The sequence below is a fragment of the Osmia lignaria genome, chromosome 15 (genome assembly GCF_051020975.1).
Source record: "Osmia lignaria lignaria isolate PbOS001 chromosome 15, iyOsmLign1, whole genome shotgun sequence".
Taxonomy (NCBI): domain Eukaryota; kingdom Metazoa; phylum Arthropoda; class Insecta; order Hymenoptera; family Megachilidae; genus Osmia; species Osmia lignaria.
The window spans coordinates 3033070-3054951 of record NC_135046.1 but is presented as its reverse complement, the minus strand read 5'-3'; the positions used below and the strand labels follow the sequence as shown (position 1 = coordinate 3054951).

At 35.0% G+C, this 21882-nt stretch overlaps 1 protein-coding gene across 3 annotated transcripts in view; it reads right to left on the bottom strand.

The window, feature by feature from the left end:
- The window catches only part of LOC117600046 (semaphorin-1A), a 126493-nt gene that overhangs the window by 34234 nt on the left and 70377 nt on the right, over nt 1-21882 (bottom strand). For all 3 annotated transcript variants that reach the window (XM_076692640.1, XM_034314980.2, XM_034314981.2), the window contains exon 5: nt 19363-19533. In XM_076692640.1, the coding sequence (XP_076548755.1) occupies nt 19363-19533 (171 nt within the window). The remainder of the gene's footprint in view (nt 1-19362; nt 19534-21882) is intronic.

The window sequence follows — 21882 nt, the reverse complement described above, 5'->3', positions numbered from 1 at the left end:
TGAAGAAAAGGAGATGCAATAAGGGATTTAATGGAAGTCATTTTATTTATCCTGTTGAGAGAAAAAATATTCTAAAAAATTCTTAAACTCCATTCCCACTGTTATCAACTTCGCGAAATTATTTGTTTTCATTAAGGGTGGAAAAATTTTACTTTTAATTGAAAAATATTTTTATTCTTATGAGGGATACCTCTATATGTAAGTGGAAAGGGTCTGCGAGTTCAGGTAAGGGTAGGTTTGCTGGCTATGCTCCAAAACATGGCGTACACCCCCTATCTGGCATCTCGTAGCAGAAGCTCGCGATATTGCTTCGTGCCGCTTACCCCCGGCAATGTAACCCGTATTATCTACCCTTACATCCGGCCTGTCGTTTCCGTTCAAATTTAGGGACCCATAGAACCGATCGTCATTAGCACGAGATGCTATGCTTTTCGCTTCGTCTCCTTTACACACCCCCCCTCTAAACACCCCTTCTTACTCGTGTCACGATCCCCCGAGTAGTCGATAACTAACGGCCGGTTAATTAAGAAGGGACCTCTAGCGATTGCGTATTAAGGGTAGCAGCTAATAACCTAGCTAGTGTCAGCAATGTTCAAGTGCTAGTAGATGGAGTATGGGAAAATTAACCGTGAACTAGTTATGCAGAAGGGTTTTATGTTGCAGATTTTTTTATAGAGATGGAAATAAGAATTTGAGAATTTAATACCGATAGAAGTTGAACTCTGCAAATTGAATAACGATGGAAACAGAAGTTTTTAAACTTTAGTGATGGAAGTGGAGATTCGAGAATTTTTAGCACTGGATATAGAGCTATAAGAATTGAATAGCAAGAAAAACAGAATTAATTATTTCCGCTGGAAATTTAGAACAACCTCCTATTGGATATTTTCTTATTTTTCTATTAGAAATTTTCCCATTTCTCTATTTTCTTACTGGAAATTTAGAATATTCTTTTATTAAAAGTATTCTCATTTTCCTATTCAAAGTTTTTCCCCTCCTCCTTTGGAAATTTGGGATATTTTCGTTCTGAAAATCTTCAGATCAAACTTTGGATAATAGAAATAGAGCTATCTAAAAGATTTTCCAACGCAACTATACACACAAAAGAAAGACTAGTGCTCTGCCTGATTAATAATTAATATGCCTACTTATGGTCTGGTTATAGCAAGTAACAGAATCTCACCTAGTTACCTTTAAATAATAACTGACGTGTCGTGAGCTTGTTACAAGAGTTAGATTGGGTAATATTTAGTAGTTGAAAGAATCGCACGTTTCTCCTTTGATATTGCTCTTTTAAATCAGATTGTATCTTTACTTTGGATCGTTCTTGCACCGTATGTTACACATCCCGGGGTCATAATATAAATATCCTTTATCCAGGAGAAAAAGGATATCGGATATTCCACGTCATTTAAAGGATTCCTACACAAGTAGAGTAGAAACCGATATTCCTTCATAACATTTTTATTTCATACAAAGCAGTGTATTTGATAGATAAAATTATCACATTTTTCTAAATTAAAAAAACGATTTTCTTGCCAGTGATAAAATATTTCAAACTTTCAATAGGAAAATTTCTGATATCGGATTTAAATGTTCCATAGAAGAAAAATTAATCTTTTCTCCTCACTTTTCTTGTTATTAAAGAAAAAAAAGAGAGAGTTCCATACTCCACTAAAGGTCGATAAAATATAATAAACCACGACAAAATCTAATTTCCCATTAAAACGTAGAAGCTGAACGATGGAGAGACTTAACAAGGTCAAAGAAAATGAAGAGAAAAAAAATCGTATGCAGCAGTGCAACGCCTTTAGTTATGCAGCCTCGTTGCACACTAGATGCATTTAACTAGAGTGTTCAGCAGACACGGAAGTTCGCGTTATTACCTGGTAGCCTATGTGTTCCAAAAATGAAATTTAAAAAAAAGAGGAAAGAAGAAATAATAACACTTTGATGGGCAAAATTTGTAGCTTTCAAAATATTAAAATTTCTAGCTTTTAATTGTCAAAATATTAAGAGAGTCAAAAAGAGGTCGAATTTGCGAATGTTAAAATATTTTTGCTGAGAAAGTATACATTTTTGAATAAAATTTTTTACTTCTTTCGCTAAGCCCGGCCCTACTCTAATGGTTATGACTAATCACGAATCTATTGGTTTTTCAGAAATGAATCGTTGAATTGCAAACTATTTGTTTGGCGATATCAACTGGCCCGCGAATTAGTTCAGCGTATAAAAAAAAAGAATAATATCGCGTGGAAACGTTTCTCGTTTGTTACCGGTTTTTGTTTGGTGAAAAAATTCTCGTGGCCGCGAGCTTTATAAATGTCGTTTGCGTCGAGACACGGCGAATGAATTCCCAGCAACGAAATTATCAGCATCGATCGAAAGTACACAGCCGACCTCCGGTAATTTGCCAACGATCGTTCTACCTGGAATATTTCTCTTTCGTGAAACACATTGTTCAACAAAGAAAAGTCAATACTTTTAATTTTCATATGCAATTTCGTGTTTCTAACACAACAGGTGGCGATAAAATATTAAACTTACTATATCACCTCCAATGTTGGGCAAGAAAAAATTTCAAAATTAATTGATCTCTTTAGGATTTCAAAATTATAAATTTTGAAAAAATTTCAGATTCTCAGAACTTAAGAATTTTAAAACTGTAGAATTTTTAAATTTCGAATTTCCATACCTCCAAAATTTCCAAAAAATCTACCCTTATTTACGCCAATGGTCACACAAATTCATCAATCAACTGGCAAACGTGGATTTATTTATGCATGTAGCTTCGCCGATTTATTTGCCTGATCGTTAATGGACGAAACGCGATTACAAAAATCTATCGAAGGTTGGTCACGTTTCGTTCGAATGATATTTAACAGGAAGTCCCGATACGCCGTTTATATCCGGCTACGTTTTTGTTTAACGATGCGCATGTTATCTTGATTTTATTCACGTTCGTTCAGGCGAATCAGCTTGTAGTATTTTATTTATTAATACTTTCAGTAAATAAAAATATCCTTAAAAATGTAAAAACTGCCAAAATATCAATTTAAACAAAAATTGCTGTAAAAATGCAATTTGAAATATAGCATAATGCAGTTTAAATAATGAAATGCTTATACAGTTTTGAATATTCTATAAATAAATTTAAAATGAAATAAAACAAAGTCATATTAGTCATTCTTGTTGGCACAATAATTCACGGATGAAGTGGTTACATTCGACCTAAACACCGCGTTAAAATCACATTACAGCAAATACGCGGTTTCCACATAATTAAGCATGGTTGGCTAACGATATCATTCGCAATTCTTCTTTTTTAAATTGTGTGAAAATTATGTGGTCAGGTATCTGTCGAAATAAAAACCGACGAAAATTAGCGGGTAATTTTCGACTCGGTATTTCTCTTATTAATCTTCCACCATCGAATTTTTTCACCCCTACAAATGAGTTTTTCATTGTTACGCCGATATCGCACACCCCTAGCGTGTTACGATATAATTCATACCCATCTTTTTGTTTGAAAGAATGTAATGTTTCATAGGAATTCGAGTAATTAGAGCGTGGAAACTTTTGTTCGCACATTTGTTTGTTTGTACGCACAATTCATGACAGAAAAGTATTGTAAAATAACACTTGTGGTATATCAAATTAAATGTCAAAGTTTACTGAAAATCACTATATAGATGCACCGTGGATAGTTATAAATCAACAAAGGAACAATGTTAAATTAGTTACATACTGATTATCAAAATTTGGAACCTAAAAGTTGTGGTATGATTTCATGACAGAAAAGTATTATAAAATACTGCTTGTGATATATTGAATTAAAGCTTAAAAATTGCTGAAAATAATGACATAAGTAATCCGCGAATATTTTCAACACAAAATGGCTGAATATTTATTGGCTACTGAAATTACCTTGTTTCTCAAAATATTTAAACGAACAAATTTCTACTATATTTAATAGAAATTCTATGTAATAGAAATTGTTAAAGGAACTATATTCCCCAAGATTTAACTACCTAACATGAACCGACCGCATAAATAGTAAAACGTACGTTGTTCTGAAGGTAACCGTTCCAGGTAATATAAATCGGCGTTAAATCAACGTAAACGAGAAACCGGGTCGTCGGCGTACGTCGTTTCAACGGTGTGTAATATTTGAGACAGTATATTGTTCGAAGCTGAATGACGGTGTGCATAAGTTAACGAATGTACAAAGTTGTAACCGAGCCAACTATCAATAAATTGGAATTATTCTATCATTCTGTCGAACAATAACTCTACTACGTATGAAAAAATAAATAAATAAAAATAAAAAAGAGGTAAAAGTAAATTTTCAGGATATCTGATTGTAAATAAAATAAATTTTACATGGAAAGGATTGAGTCAACAAGCGACAATTTTTTTCCAAAAATAACAAAAACGTTGTGAATTTTAATTACAAAATTAAAATAGTAATTTGTCAAAATTTCGAAGCTTTAAAATAATATTTAAATAATTCTAAGCACTTTAAAACAGTAATTTTCGATTTTCAGCTGATTATTATTGAAGACATTGAATTCTGGACATTGTGACACGATTGAATAATGGAACAGTGCAGTATTATTGGTAGACTACAATCAATCGGTGTCATAGAAAGTTATCGAAGCGCAATAGCAATAACAGTAGCAACGACGTCAAATGTATCGGTTAATTCGCACAAATAAATCGCAATTATCCGATCGCGTACTCACGCGATTCCGTCATTAACGGTGAAACCACGTGCTCGCTAGCATGTCCGTTCTTAAATTAATCGCACGTTCACCATGCCAAGATATATCGTCGAAGACGATGCATGTCGCATGCAAAATATAACCACCTTCGTTAATTGTTGTTCATCGATTGAAACCCTTAGATATATTTCAACCCAGAAAACAGGATGATAACTTTATCCCAGTTGAAATTTTAATAAGTTATTACGAGATGTTTGGAATTATTTGAATATAATTTGAAGGATCTAAAATTTTCAGCAACTATGTTGATGTGTTCAGAATCATCCTGATACGTGTAATTTTAACGCCTTGAAACTATGACAAATTACTATTGTATTTTCCATAGTTTGGAAATTTTGACAGGCTGCTAATATTAGTACGATAATTCATAGAATCGTCGCACACGCAAGTAAACAAAATGGTCATTGAGCTAAAATCCATTGGTTACATTTCATGAATAACACGGACCAACATTATGCATTGTCATTGAATAACTTTCCGACAAATTAATTCGCTGAATCGTGACTGTCCACCAACAAATGATGCCTGTAATTGCATAGGATAATTACTTCGACCATGATTGAATGACACTGTTCTATCATTAAATATACAAGAACCCAGGTATCGATCAATTTCTCTAACATAATAAAATGGCAAAATGGAATATTTGATAAAATTGCAAAATGGTAACTATAATAAAATAGTGAAATGGCAAGATAGTGAAGTAGCACTTAAATGAATAATGCTTCAAAGGAGACTGAATTAATATTCACTTTTTCAAAAAATAACAAGAGAGATATTCCGTCCTGGTTAAATAAAGAATCAGGGAAGGTACTCTCGTGGTTAATTGGAATAATTAATGAGACCATTTCATTGTCCATTTCCCTAACTCTCAGCTGCTCCTTTCAAAGTGATGTACCACGGGGACATCCACCTTCCCGATGGAATACTTCAGAGTTCGTTTTGTGGACATTGCCGAAGACATCTTCTACGGTCTAAGAAAAAACGAGCTACTGGATCTAAATGGACCCAGGCGTCGCTAATATTTCAAAATAGAATAAAAGAATATGGAAAACTATTTCAGATCGGTTACTGGCACTCTAGTTGGCGAGCGCAATTAGCGACGACGTTAATTATAGCAAATCGGTGTCGCTTCTAAATATCCCCCGATCCCACTGAAATTCCCGATAACAATCCCGACCTGGTTGGCGGAAATACCAGGATCGCAACACGACGCAAGGTGCGTTATTTCTGATCAGAGTTCATATGTAAGCGTGTTTCACCGCACGCTAAACCACATAGAAATGACCCAATTGGCTGTTTACTGGAAAGCCTAGCGACTCGCATTATTTTTCTGTCGTTTATCGCGTCATCAAACTCGGATAATCGCATTCAAGTAGTACGCGATGAAACAGTTTCAGCTTTGTTTATCATCAAAGCACAAATTGTGTTAATTATTTTATCAATTATGAGATTGACTTTTCAAGGAGGATGACATTGGATATTTTTTGTTAGATAAAGATGAATAGCTGAACTGTTGCTTTGAATAATTAAGAAGATTGGTTTTTAATCATTAAGTATTAGGATTTGGGAGATTGTTTTCTATTGGAGATTTGGAATACTTTTCTATTTGATTATTGGAAATTTGGAATATTTTTCTATTTTATTATTATTTGAAATTTCGAAATATTAACATATTTTCCTACTTTTCTACTACAAATTGTTTTCCTCGTTTTTTCCTTCCTCAACTCTTGAGCAAAGTCTTCAAATTACACCTGATCCTGCAGATTACCTAATGCAACTTAATTTCACACATAGCGAGATTACGTCTTACAATTAGTTAATGAATACACGGTAGTTAGATGCTTGCCATTTTATAATTGGTATTATTCTACGCTTTCGTATTGTTCACCGCGATGAATATGTGTTTGTCACTTGTACAATGCATCATCTGCGCTACGCTGCCGTGAGAAAGCTTTGAATCACCATTGTCATGATAAATAGAATTATCTTGCTTCCGTAAGTGGAATGATAGATCGAGCTACTCTGTCAATACCGAGTCATCTAATTTAATTTTTCGACAATTATCATTGCAACATTGCAGTTCAGGAAACGATGACTGAATGGAATCATTCAGAAACTAAACAGAGATTCCTTATTAATTTAATCATTCGCTTATGAAATATGCATTAAAGTTGAATTTCAAAAAATTAAAAATCCCAAAATCAGCGAAAAAGCGACGTCATTGTCATAAAGTTAAATCCTGAAACGCGAAGCAAGTTTAAACCTCGGTTCCTCGTAAAACGGGTCATCCAAGTCCCTTTAGTGGTCGTTTCTTAAGCGCCCAACGGTGGGTCATTACAGAGAAAGAGTTTCCCTGCCGGAATTCATGCTGCGACGATGATTTTCCGCGGTCATCAAGTGCGAATGACGTGCAATCGTTTGTGTAATTTTACCAGATCCCCACAAAAGCTTGCCATTTGGGAAATTATGCGTGAAACACGACCTGCATTCGATGCAAGTACCCATTTAATGATTTCGAATAATTAGAGAGAAAATGAAGAATTCAGAGGTGTTGGCTGGTAATCATGTAGGTAAAGAAAACTCGGTTGGGGAGTAAATTTGTAGCCTCGCGTGTTTACTGGTGGTACGATGGTTCACGCTGGGTAAATCCATGGTTCGCAAGTTTCTAGGGAATGGTGGCCTATATCTTGTCTAACAACGGTACGCAGAGGAGATAATAGCGTGAGAGATGAGAAATATCAAATTTGAAAATTTAGAAATCTACGAAATTGAAAATTCAGAAATACAAAAATTGAAAAATTATAAATTTAAGAAATTGGGAAATTAGAAGTTTAGAAAGTTGGAAAATTGAAAAACTCAAAATTTAGAAATTTAAAGATATAAAAATTTCCCGATTTTCAGGAGTAACATTAATGCCCATCACTGTTCCAAAACATTAATAACCATTATGAAGTAATCCTACACCATTTTGGTTTCCAATAAACATTCAATCTAAAAGCATATACGTGTCAATCAGCCAGTGTCAATTAGCTAATTAATCAAACCAAGTTGGGATGGATTCCCGGATAGGGAAATTTCATTCAAAAATGATTTCATTGGAATCTAGATAAATTAGTTTTCTTCGTGGCAGTAATCTAAGCTATTTAGGGTCGAGCCCAGTGGTTTAAGCTTGCCTATGAAGAGCAGAGATTCCGTTTCGTGGTAATGATGATCGATATTCCGCAGAACCGTTGCGGTTCGTGTCTGTTTAGCATCACGCAGAATTGAATAGCTATTATACGCTTGCTCTAAATGCGACTTTGGGTTGGCCTGTTTTTAAGCTGCCTTTGCAGCTATGTTCATAATCCCTATCCTTCAATCTTAATTCCATTTTCAAATTTAAAATACCCACGGAAAAGCCTGCAATAATTGTTAAGCCACGTGCTTTATTGATAAAATAATACCTAAAGAAGTCTAATTCCCAATTCCATTAAACTTACTTAAATTTGCTTTTACTTAATTAAAAATATCCATATTAAACATTTAAAATGATGGAAAATAGTAAATAACGTTCGTTTAAATTAAAAACAGTATCTAATGAAATTTTCCAAGTAAGTGTGTCAATAATTTTCAAATGAATTGAAAACAGAAGGCTAATGGGTTAATACTGAAAAAGTACGGAAAGTGATTCAAAATTCCCCGTGGAAGTTCGTCCACGGACAATATTGAATCTCCATCTCTCTGTTTAACGATAAACAGGCAACTTTCAAATGATTTCATTAAATTCCCGTCAATGGTGAGCCGCAACCTCCGGCTTTAAATTAATAACCGGAGACACCGTCTTTAATAACGACTCGGCATTAATAACGAACGTATCGATGCAATATTCAATGGTCTACGCTTTCGGACGATTGCTTCGCGATCGGACAAACGTCGATAACGTTTCATGCTATGTATTTGCTTGGCGACTGGAAATTACAGAGTACTTTGACAGGGTCCCAGAAGCGCAGAAGTGGCAGCTTTGGAAATTGCCAGAGTCAAAAATTTCCAGCTTTGAAAACCATCGCTGTTGAGTCGTAAACGTGGAATCGTCAAGACGGATGATCTCTACCTTATCCTCCTTATTACGCGACAAAGGGTTAACTTTATTCACCAAGTAGAAGGAAGAGCTCGAGGTTGATTAAGTTGCCGGCGGTCGCGAGGATCAATATTCCGCGAGGGTATCCTGGCAAACGTCTGGATTATAATCACGCTCGAGTGCTCGCGAGAAAGTTTCGCGGACTAACAAGACTGTAAAATGCTCTGTCAATCGCAACCTCTCGACCTTAAGCGACACAATGTAAATGTACCGTTACCTTCAAAAGATTTTAATAACCGTCAATTCATTATCATAGCACGATGCACACTCGTTGTATTACTCAGAAATTCATGGAATTAGCAATACAGAAAGAAGTTCATTTCACGTAGCTTTTGATTTGCAATATAACGAGAGTGTACTGCAATATCGAGCTAAAAATCAGTGCGTTGATTCAGCCGTCAGTGATAAGTCGCCAGGGGTCAAGATCAATAATTTCCAGCGGGACGTGCGTCTGTTTATAATTACGAGGGTGCGTCGTACGAATGGCAGAGTTTCGGACAGGGGTCTGCCACTTGCCATTTCACATTAGCCTGTATGCAATTGCATAGGGAGGTTGCACCTATGCAGCCAACGTGTGCACTGTCGAAACTCGACACCGGCTACGGACATACTGACCCGAGCGTAACGCGTTGCATAGATACGTTGCGACAATAAGCCATGCAAGCGGAGAAGCTAGCCTTCTCTTTGAATAGCCTGTAAAGGGGATCGTCTGACGCCATTTCCAATGGGAGTAGTCGACCGTCATCATTCATGCTCCTTCCGTCTCCTCTTAAAAGCGAAATACACTAATTTCGAGAATCATTATTCTTTTCTTTTTCTTTTTTCTAGAAATTCATTCCGAAATGGGGACAGATATTTAAAAACGTTTAATTTATTTTGAAGTAAAATTAATTAAGTTTTCTTCTTCAGTTTTGATTTTTTAAATAAAATTTTTTAATTAAAATACAGAATTTTTTTCTGCTTTTTATTAAAAATTTGATCCAAAAAAAATTCCTCCCGGACTTTTCAGGTTGTGAATGTTTGTGTTTTCATTATTTTATTCAACAGAATTCTGCATAAAAGGTTTGTGTCTATCCGTTGAACACAAACAGGAAGATAGCAGTTGGGAATTCAGTTATGGCATCGCGTCGCCAAGTTTTTGCGTATATCTACATTGCTTTTAAGCACAAACTCAATATTTGGTGAAATTTCACCCACGCCCATTTCTGTCCACTCTCTCGAACATAATCCGCCTTGTGTAAATTAGCTTTCTAGCCTGCATACTCGGCACACACACAAACACGCGCGTGGTCACGTATATTTTTCTAGAAGAATCGCAAATGTGTTTCGGAATTTTCGAAAAGGAAAATTTATAACCCTCGTGGCTCTCACATTTCTCTGAAACACATTCAATTTTCTCTTATTTCAGCATATTTCAGCTTAACGGTAAACAATTCGTATTGCGAATAATTGATAGTAACAGGAAACTGTACCCTCGTAAATTATGTGAACAGTGAAAGAAGAGAGGGACGATGAATTAGGCGAATACAAAAGGTTTGTCATATTTGCTAAACGTTCGAAATCTCTGTGAAAATAATATCCATCGCTTAAAAGAAAAATCTCAGTTATTTGATCCTAAAATAGTTGCCTTTTTCCCCGGTATAAAAGAGGAAATAATAAATCAAGAGATCTGAATACCATTACAAGTCTATATAAAAACGTTTCGAATTCTTGATAAACGTTACAATGGAATTCATAAAATCTAAAATAACAACGGAGTTTTATTTCGAAGAAGGTGGTAAGGGCGTGGGGCGTCTAACAAGTAGCGAAACAAGGGCATTGAATAGTACAATGGAGGAAAATTAAAAGCAGACAATATTTCGAGAAATTTTTACTGGCAACGAGAAAACGGAGCTAAATTAGCTGTGTACAGAATAAGTTACATAATTGTTTTGAAATGTTCAGTGGAAACAGGCTTCACCATTAAAAATCAATAGGAAGGTAATTTAATTGTTTCATAACTAATTAGTAAACTGATAATATACAGTGAAATAGTAAATTCCCTAGATTTACTAAAAATATTTTAATCTTCTTACACTTAATCCAGCTTCAAAAAGCAAGAAAAAAATAAAATAAAACACAAAATAATGCTAGATTTATTAATCCAGAAAGAATGTCCATTTTAGCTACACATGTTTCTTTCCAGCCATCCTTCGTATACAAGGTCTACGTTGAAACAGTTTTAAAGACAGTAAAATTCAGAGGAGGGAAATACCGGGAGCATAAGCGTGGAACAACAATGAATTGTGGAGAACAACCGCTAAGGGATGGTTTCCCCGTATATATACGGTTTCAAGCGAACGCGAAAGAGGTGTGGTATTCGCACGATAATTCCCGTAGGAATGCGAGGCCAAGGAACGCTGTAAAGATGCATGGCTAATATGGAACAAAAATGAAACGCAACTTCCGGTATTTCATAGAAATTATTAAAACTTCCTGTTGGAATAATGTCGCGATAGGAAACTTTTCAAAATCAATGTAACAAGCACGAGGGGAAAATTGAAGAGTTACTTTGGAATTTCATTTGACAAATTTTAGGAAAATTTTGCTCCGGTTATAATTATTTGTGTAGAAAGAATCTGCGTCACAGGAAGGCAACTCCCTCGGGACTAGAGTCGAAACAAGTGAGAGGGTGAGTTTACACGATTTCCTTTGAGCCTCGAATTGGAACAATGGAAACTGGTTAACTTCAAACGAATATTCGATAGGATTCCTAACGTTCGGATATTAGAAAGACTCCATTTCGCGTTTATACAGTGGAACAAAGGAGTAAGTTTTATAGAAAGAGAATTTAATAGCCTTTTCGAAAGAATCAAACAATTAAAGAATAATCACATTTTCAAACATTCCTACGACCATGTATAACAAAAGATTGAATAGAATACAGTGCCAAAGAATGTTGGAAACGTATTTGACCCTTTCGTGTATCAACTTGCTCGATCTAGGTAAAAAAGGAAGAGGAAGTTTCGTAGGTTCCAAGATTGAAAACAGATCCGAATAAAAGGCGGAATCGGGCCTGGATCCAGAATCGTAAAGTTATTGCCTGTCGTCTAGGCCAAGCTGTCTTTGAATTGCAAAAAACTTCGGATTGAAAATGAAAATCAAGGGAAACCGAAGTGGAAGGATCTTTGTGCCATGGACGAATGAAATAAGAAGGCAATACAACGAATGACCTATAAATATACGACGGGATATATCCCGGCACATAGGTGGCATATGATGGAAAACGGATTTATTCGATCAACACAGCTCCAAAGAAGATTTCAGATAACAACGATGCAACCCAACGACTATCGTTTCTCTGTTTTCCGATTCACCTTGCGTTTCTCACAGTTCCCTTTGATTTCGCATTCGGTCAATTTCGATTCATGGGAAAAATTTCGTACGGAACGGGGGATAAATAAAAATTATATGTAATTTTTACCGGGGACCGGCGAAGTAACCGAGCTTTTTACGACAGGGTGAATCATAAAATTTTACGAGGGGATATTAAAATTTTTAAACGTTTCAGTATTGAAAATTCTGAATTTCTAAACTCTGGAATTTTTGAAGTTTGGAGTTTACAAAAACTGGAATTTCCAAATTTTTTAATTTTGAAGTGATATTAAACTTTCTCTGAATGCATAAACACAGCAACAGTGACACGGAAAGTTGAAATAGTTTAAAATTAGTTCGTGTAGATTACAGACACCCTCTCTTCATTGTCTGGAGTACATCTCTAAAGCACTGTTAGAAGGAATGCCTTATTCAAGGTGTTCTTGGCATTGTGTTGCTTGATGAGGTACACCGTCATCATGTTTGTTTAAGACAGTCATCAGGCTAGATTACCATCGAGCCGAGGAGTGGGTTAAATCTTGTCTAGTCTAACAATAGATTAATAGGTCACAGCAGCCCTATTGTTTCACCTCGGTGAGACGCGATATAAAATTTAAACAGAATTTTGTATTACACGAAGGGCGATAATTACAGCCAGGCTACTTCGTTATCTCCCTCAGGAACATGAAATCAGGGGTAGGGGGTCGGTTTCACTGGTAAATATTCCAGCGTCGAATTACGAACGCTTCTCTCTGCCGAAATAACGAATTGATAAAAAAGAAACACTATATTTGCAAATATTAACGTCTGTGCAACGTATCAAATATTCCCTGAGAAACCGAGATACAAACTTTCGCTAAAGAAAACACGAAAACGAATACGGGGGCGAACTTTCATCCTCCGACAAGGAACACCGGCAAATTACCTGGGGAAATGCTGTATCGTGGAACAAATATGAGATTTCAAAGTCCACAGATTCGAGAGATACTGAAATAACGAAATCTGAACGAAAATAAACCATTCCAACATTTATCACGAAAAGTATCAAATAGTAAGATATTAATAAAAATAATTTCATTATAACAGCGAAAATGATTTTCATGAATGAGTGACGCACCATATGCGTCAGTGGTGCTAAAAACAATAAAACGTTATCATCCTGAATCAAATGATTACTAAATTCAATTATCCGTCTACAAATCTTCATAAGCAAATTCTTTAATTCTTCATAAATATTTAAACGATATTCCTTGATAAATAATACCGGAAGCGACGAGTTAAAGTCCATGGACGCTCTTTGGACAAGGGTTGAATTTGAAAAAAGCAAACTCCGAGAGTTGTTGCAGAGAAAGGAGAGGAAGGAAGTAAACCGAAAGAAGGTGAATCCGTGTTCGCGAAAAAAGGTCCATCGAAAGAAAAGGAAGAGAAGATGGACCGAAAAGGTGCGGAAGCCATATCGGTCCACGTGAGCCGAATAAACTTTTTACCTGGGTTCGAATTTTCTTCTGCCAAAGGACGTGAGAATTAGGCTTTCGATAAAACGTCCAGGATCAGTTCGCCTGATGTTTCTGTGGCTTTCGAAAAGCTGTTGAAAAGGTCACGTCCAAGAATATTTCCGATAAACTTCGACAAAACGAACCATACTAAATCACTGAGGATATTTTCAGAGGCTTGAGAACTTACAGCCGCTCACAAAAGACCGCGTATACCTCATAAATATACATGTGTTTATGAAATAAATATAATAAATATTCGGCTTTATTAGAAAATTCGCATAAACTGTATAATAGATGACGCACCTGTGCGTTAATGGTGTGACGTTGGTTTCAAAAACAATAAATGTCGTTCACGAATAATCAAATGGTTTCTTTTTTTTTGTTATTATTAACGTTCATGAACGACTGTATTTTCAAGAATTTCTCTGTCAATTTACGTTATAAGAAAAGAAATAAGAAGGGATTCGAATTTTTGTTCTAAACGAAACGAACGTAATATACCTCCGGTTATTTAACTTGGTAATTACGAGAGAGACCCCGATCCCCGTTTACGTTTAAAATTCCTCTTTAAATAAACTGGACGTTTAAAACCGCGTTTTCAATAGGGAACAATTAGAACACCGGTGACATAAGAAACTTTAAACGTCGTTTTAAATTTCCTGGATTCTTTGTTTCCTTCATGGATTTTTCCAGGCCTATAAAAGGAGCACGAAACTCCTTCAATTGCTTCAAACGAGCAAAAAATTTCCTTGAGAAAATAAAGTTTGCTCATGGAAGTTCAAGGAAGTCGAAAGAAAAATTTTATTAGCTTCGAGAAGAAAGAAAAAATTATGATGAAATATTTATTCTACCAAAGATTTTGAAAAAATAACTAAAATGAAAATAAATTAATGTTTTACTAAAATATTAAAAATATTTAATCAATAAAACGAACCACTTGTGAGAGATTCAAAATTCTCCAAAGGAAAATTTTAAAAAATTGTAATTGTAATCGTAATTAATTTTCAAATCCACTGAACAGAAAATTGCATCCGAACTTCAATGAACAAAAAAGGTAAAACATCAGGTAATTTTTAAATAAAGTACATTCCTTTGTTGGAAAGAAAACAGCAGAAGTTTCCAACAGTGAAATAAATTTCTAAGAGGATTGAAACTCTATCATTTGATTATCGAGTTTTCCCGGTGAACGTGAAAATTAGGTCTTCCATCAAAAATCCACAAGCCGTCAGTACGAGTTTTCTGATTGAAGCGAATAACTGACGAGTGAAATGGATCAAGCGTTTCTTCTTCGACAATGGGATAAAGTTGAGCCGAAATAGAACTGCATCTTCCTTTTCGTGGATATAAAATATCAAAGTAGAGCCAATACCGCGAAATTGATCAATTCCTTTCCTCGAATGATTGTCAATTACTTCATTCTTACATTACTGATCAATTACTGATCAAATACTAAACTCTATTATCAGTAAGGATATTAAAATAACACTGGTATTAAAGTAAATGTGACAAAAATAAATATACGGAAAATTAATTTGAAATTGAAAAAAATATTTTGGAAGGTTATAGGGGTGTGCGGGTACCCGAAAATTCGATCCAGGGTTCGAAATAATGAAGTAATTAATCAAAGAAAATAACAAACTCTGAAACTTAAATTTGAAAATAAACTCATATTATTATTATTAAAAACCATGACAGAAGTCAATGAGAAATTTTTCAGCAATTTCCATCTCCTCCCACCGACATAATATCCCTTCATTTTTTTTTCAGGATGAAACTTTTTTCAATCGCCTTCCGTTTAATAATTTCTTTACTATTCCGCCACTCTCTCGTCCCGTCCTTCCATTAACCCACCGCGTATTGACTTAATTAATCGATTTCATGGAATCCATCGGTCGCCATGGTCGGGTTGATTTTCTCTCCACGGGCGGATGAGTCTCTAACGATGCCTGGCATGGAAATAAAATTGTCAAGTTGGAAGGACAGTATCAAATTCCCCGGGGAATAAAGTCTTCTCGAGTTTCTCCGACAGAAATCTTGTGCGTGCAAGATGGTTCTCTTACATAGCGAGTTTCAGGATGGGCATGGGCAACTTGTGCCCACTGGGGAAGAAGTCACTGACCGCCGACATTAACCTTCGATAAATCTAATTTTTTTTTTTTAAGTTCCAGAAGAGAAAATGAAAGAGTAATTACTTTTAGAGGTGTTTGAAAGTCCAAATCTACTTTAACTTGCCCTGAGAGCATCCAGTTGCCCAGGACTTGAATGAAACTATCTGTGAAACGTCGAAAGAGGACACCTGAAGACTCCGATAAGACTTCCTGGAGGAAAAGGACCGATAGGCGTTCTCGATTGATTACACGAACGATTCTCGAGGAAGACATTCGAGCGAACGACCGATACGTGACACTTTGACGTTCACATGAGAACGAAGCTTCATTCTGTCCGTTCGATCGGTCCATTCCCATTCTCTCGCGGATATCGATTCGTCTACAATACTACAGTTACATTCCACCCTCGACATTCTACCTTACACCTTTGTCAAGGAACAGGCAATTTATAAATGGCAATAAAATTCCATTTTAATGCGTCACGGTTATGAGTTACGCCAAGTGAAACGTTAAAAATCTATTCTGGTAACAGGTTATACAATTGTGTATTTCTTGCGAAATCCTACATAAATTCTCGTCATTAATTTCGCCGACGTTAATCTACGCTTTGGTATTAGCATAGCCGAGTCGTTTCTCAATCTTAAAATTACTTTTTTCCTCAAATGAAGCGCGAGAATGATTAAATTTTTGGATATTAAGTCGTTTGAAAGATCGCATTTTAAGAATTCGCTCGACTTTTCGCTAAAGGTCTTAAAATCTCCGGCAAAAAATAATATTTCTGAATTTCCCCGAATTCTATTAACAATTCTAACATTTCTCGGTAATAGTACGAAAGCAAATGGATGGCGTTAAAATATTTGTCGAAATTCCGGCCGTTTCCCGAAGTCACACCAGGGGTGATATTTGCACGGGATCAAGGGATATGCGGGCAGATAAATCACGAAGGAAGTTCACGCCACTCTTTCTCTCTTTCATTCCCTGGCATGACGACGCGTTTCTACTAGGCACCCATTATTAAGACGCTGGTCGCCCCGACGCTTCAACCATTCCTTACTTCCCGTTTCATGCCTGTTCTCGCGTGCACAAGGATCGCAAATAAAGAAGTTATCCCTCAGGCGATTTATTCGCTCAACGAAAGAGAAAAGAGATTTCTTGCAAGTTGTTACGCCCATCGGCGAAAAATCAGCGTTAATCCTTCTTTCTGGTTTTTCCTTTATTTTTAAAAATACTGCCTGAGAGCGACCGTTGAAAAAGGGAACACAAAGAGGAGCGATTCGTAGCTGTAAACGCGAGAGGAAAAGCTGTATTACAAGCTGAAGCCCGCTTTCCACGAAAGCGGTCGCTCTTCAGTGAGCGGCGAGCATCAAAAGCCCTTTTGAAAATCTTATAGCCTCTCTACGTTAAAACTTCTTTGGTCTTACCGGATATCCGGGATGTAGTCGAGCGAAAATCTAATGTAACGAATGATATTAAAGCGAAACATGATCAATTTGATTAAACATTCAAAGCTTTAAAATAGCTAAGCTCACTTTTTTTATCATCGCGGATCCAATGTTGATATTTATTTATTTATTATAAAATTCTTTCTGAGAGATTTAGAAGCTAAATTAATAATAAAAACGAAAAATTACAGTATATGTATCCAAGTAAATTGTAGATAAGAAATAACTTTATAATTTTTCATAAAATTACTGTTCTGAGATTTTGATATATTTTATTGTGTCGTCGTTGTGATGTCTCATTTAATGTTCGTGATAATGCATCGTTAATTAATTACAATAATGTAATTCTATAGGCAATTAAGAGCAGGCAAACAGGATGATAAATATCAATATTGATTTGCAGTGGAATCAGTATTCCATTGTTTCTGTATCATAAATTGGAAATAATAACAGAATTATTATTATATAAAAAATAATATTAAATGCACAAAAGTAAATAAAACAAAAGTGAAAATAAATGAAAGCAAATATTTTTCTGAATTTACCAAACTGCTCTCCATAAATATATTATAAAACATAAAATGAATATTATATTCTATAAAATTTCTTAATTAAGTATAGAAAATAATAGTTTGTAGGAAAGAGGCAATATAGATAGACAGTATTAACAGTGTTTTACGAGTTATTATACGGTATTAGGAGTTCTCTGTGATAAAGTAAAAACTTGCAGGAACTTCGGCTCTGATGTACTTGAACCTCGTAAAAGATCCCGTAAAAGCTTTGCCTTCTATTGCTCATATTTTCTCCAGTCAACAACACGACAGAATCTACCCTTTTTTCAAAACAAAAACAATCGCTATTGTATATAATCGACAAATGTATTTACATACTCTACGCCGATGATCTATGATTTATTTCTATTCAAAATAAAATTTGATAAATTGAAAAATATCAAATTTCTAAAATGTGCTGTGAACTTTTTCTCAATTTTATAAATACAATTATTAAATAAAATTAATAGCGGCAAAATTTTATTTGAACGATATGAATTTCAATGACTGTTCCTTGAAATTTAATTCACGATTTTATTTTCGTTCTATTTGACGATAAAACGTTTCCCGTATCGTTCTCGCTTATTACTATAATTACGTTATTTTATTTGTTGGGTCAATATTTATCATGGACCAATAAATTACCCGCGAATTCTATATTTCTAACGTTATTTACCTTCCAACTCGTTGCTGCTTTGTAGAAACGCGTTTAGCCTTCCTATAGAGATTACTTACCGAATAAATAAAACTATTGTTCGATTTTGTTAAATATATGTATCATTAAGTACGCTTTTTACGAGTAAAGGTGAGAATATTCACATAAATTAGATTAAATGTTAAATGAAATATACATGGAATATTAATTAAATATTCGAGCACCATATAGCATGTATGAATTTACAATCTTATTATAAATGAATATTAGTATTTAATCGCCATAATCTGAATAAAATTTCTATAATTGCAATTTAGTTATTTAACTTGTTTCCTTTAATAAATTATGATACAAAAATATTCTACATTCTACATTATGAAATAAATACTTGTAAATAACTCAACTTGGGTCTAAACTTCATATAATATTTCAAATATTATTTAAACTTTCATTTTATATCATAAAACACATATTTGTAATAGTAGATAAATTCTATCTATACTAAATACCTTAAGTCCTAATTTAAATCCATTACTATTAACATAGAATATATTAGACCCTAATAATTTATTTTTCCTTGAAATACAATTTGACGTAATTGTTGAATAAATTCAGTGAAATTTTATTGGTTTCAGAATATTTTCTTGACAAAAGAGCCACTACGTCAGTTAAGGGTTAAACAAAATGAAATTGTATCAAAGGAGATAAACGTTCAACTTTATTCCCCCAATTTATTAGCATGAAAAAGCATCTATGGTGGTCGAATATAAGCGGGTAGGTCGGAAACAAAGAGCTACTTATCGAACGACCTTGATGTTGCCAACGGTTAAAAAAGAAATATAAAGCACTTACCTTGATGGTGAACTGCCTGCATTGTGGCTTGTACGCGTTCGTTCCACAAACAAGAAATCGATCAGGTCCTTGTCTGCCAAATACTCGTACGTAATTCTGACACTGGTCCTCGCTACGTCCTTTCAGATAACAAAGTTCACGATGCGCCCTGCTGCTGGACCACTGCAACCTCTGTAACAAACAAGATGAAACAATAGTTACTTTGAAATCTAATTTCCAATAACACTGCGACGCCAACGTGGGACACTCGTGAATTCGAAACGAAATTACATGTGTTAAAAAGAGTGACATTTACTTTGGTTATGTTTCCAAATTCTCATGACACCGTTCGGCGTCCGACGGGTTTTTAGACAAAACACTCAGTTATCGGTTAAAATTAATACTGTTTACGATGCTACGGGTTAATATGTGTATAATGAAACTAAAATTAACAATTTGGATACACTTTGTAGCCAATTTTATATATTTAATAGCGGAATTAGCATCCACCGATCTCACTGTGTCAAGAGCCAGACGCCATATTGAAAAATCGTGGCGGGAAGGTAAGCAGTCAAATAAGAAATTATAAAAATATACAATACTTCATAAAACAAAGAAAAAAGTGCTAACAATGATAAAGATATTAATAAATTAAATTATAAAATATTATACAAACAATATTTATGTATACTTCCTTTATTTAGTTTCTGATTTGAATATAAGCGCGTCATATGGCGCGAATATCACTTGATTTGGATTATAAATTTATAATTTACAAATTTACTGTGGTCATACAAAGCCATATAAATTATTAATTGATTTAAATAAATGATCAAATTACGTTATAGGTCTGCGCGGTATGAAGGTTCACGAGAGACTAATACAAGCAAAGCCTACTGAAATCTCGACGGCCGGCCCGTCAATGTTTTGATTTCGAACGCTACGAAACGTAAACATACATTACTATTCGTAGACTCTGGATTTGTTTTCATATATAATGTTTCAACTAACATTTGCAAAGATAAAATCTATCGTTAAATATATTTATTTAAATAATATTTTATGGTTTACTATTTTGTATTGTATTAATTTATAATTTATATTTTATTTTTTATCAATATTTTACAATATTTTCAAGGCAAAACATGGTTTAAATATGAAAAATAATTTTAAACAAAAAATACTACACTCTTACAATTTTTTAAATTTCTTTTTACTAATATATTATTTATTCAAACTTCTATCTATGAATCTCTTTTACCTCGAAGGACAAACTTGTTAAAAATAAATAGATATCCAGAACGTGATACGCTTGAGCTTATTTAAAAAAGATATTGATGTGATTCTGCATACGAGAGGCACGCTAATTTTCGATCTGCATGCGCATGTTCTCATTATTTTCCGAAATGAGATTACTTCCATGTCATGTCATTCTTTACCTTCAGGCGCATCAAATAATCTTCCGCAAACCCACCAAGAAATATTCTATGAAACGAACGTTTGAAATATAAAAACTAAACGTAATTCATGAATATTTAACATCGTTTTAAAATTACCAATCACAAGTTTTAATCTCATAACGGTGGAAATTATTTTACAAAGAATCTCGAATCAGCCACGAGATTCGTTCAGCGAGATATGCAAAATCAATTCGGAATTTTAATCGCGAAATTTTCATCGGATTGCACGATATTTCGCAACACCCAGTATACTTGCGGTGGTTCAAAAATCAAACGTCGCTCACCCTGACTGGAAATTCTGGATTTCCTTGCACGAACTAACAATCGCTCGAGGCGAACGTGGAAAGAAACAAGGAGAAAGGAGGAGTAGAGGGTGGAGGGGCTGCGACAGGAACTGCAGCTGCATGTCGAGAAGAAATCCTTGAACAACCCTTTCAGCCTACAACTATACCACTATGAGAACTTTTAATATCTCATAAAAAGATTCCATAATTCCACACTCGACTCCCGTTTCCGCGGTTCTACAAATCTGCGATACGAGTTAAACGCGATTTCAATTAGCGACTTTTTTTTTTTTAAATCTGACACTGCGAATACGGAGGTTCGATCGTATTCAGAATTTTCGCAGCAGCAAACTAGCATAAATTTTGAAGTGTGATTTAGAAACCATGTGGCGATGGTTTTTGCTCTAATTAGAACATGTCTGGAGATCTCGGTGGCCGTTTCTGTCGCCGTTTACCATAGCGTAGAGTTACAAGCGGTCCCGAGAAACTTTCGACCGCAAAATCGTGCTGCATATTCATCGGGTAATACGATTTCACAGTTTCGAGCCTCTCGCAGGCAGATTTTAGTCGTCGCCGTATAAATTCGGCCCGGGACATTACTCTAATCCCTGCCATGGAACGGCGAAACTTTTTTTCTAGGACATCGCATACATTCAGACTTTACTTTGACGAGGAAACTCGCGAGAGGATCACACGATACGCTTTCGCATTTGAAAGGGTAACGATCCTCCGGCTATCGAAAAAGTTAGCCCTTCTGTTTGGATTTCTACCCGCCAGAAGGAACACTTCCGCTTCGA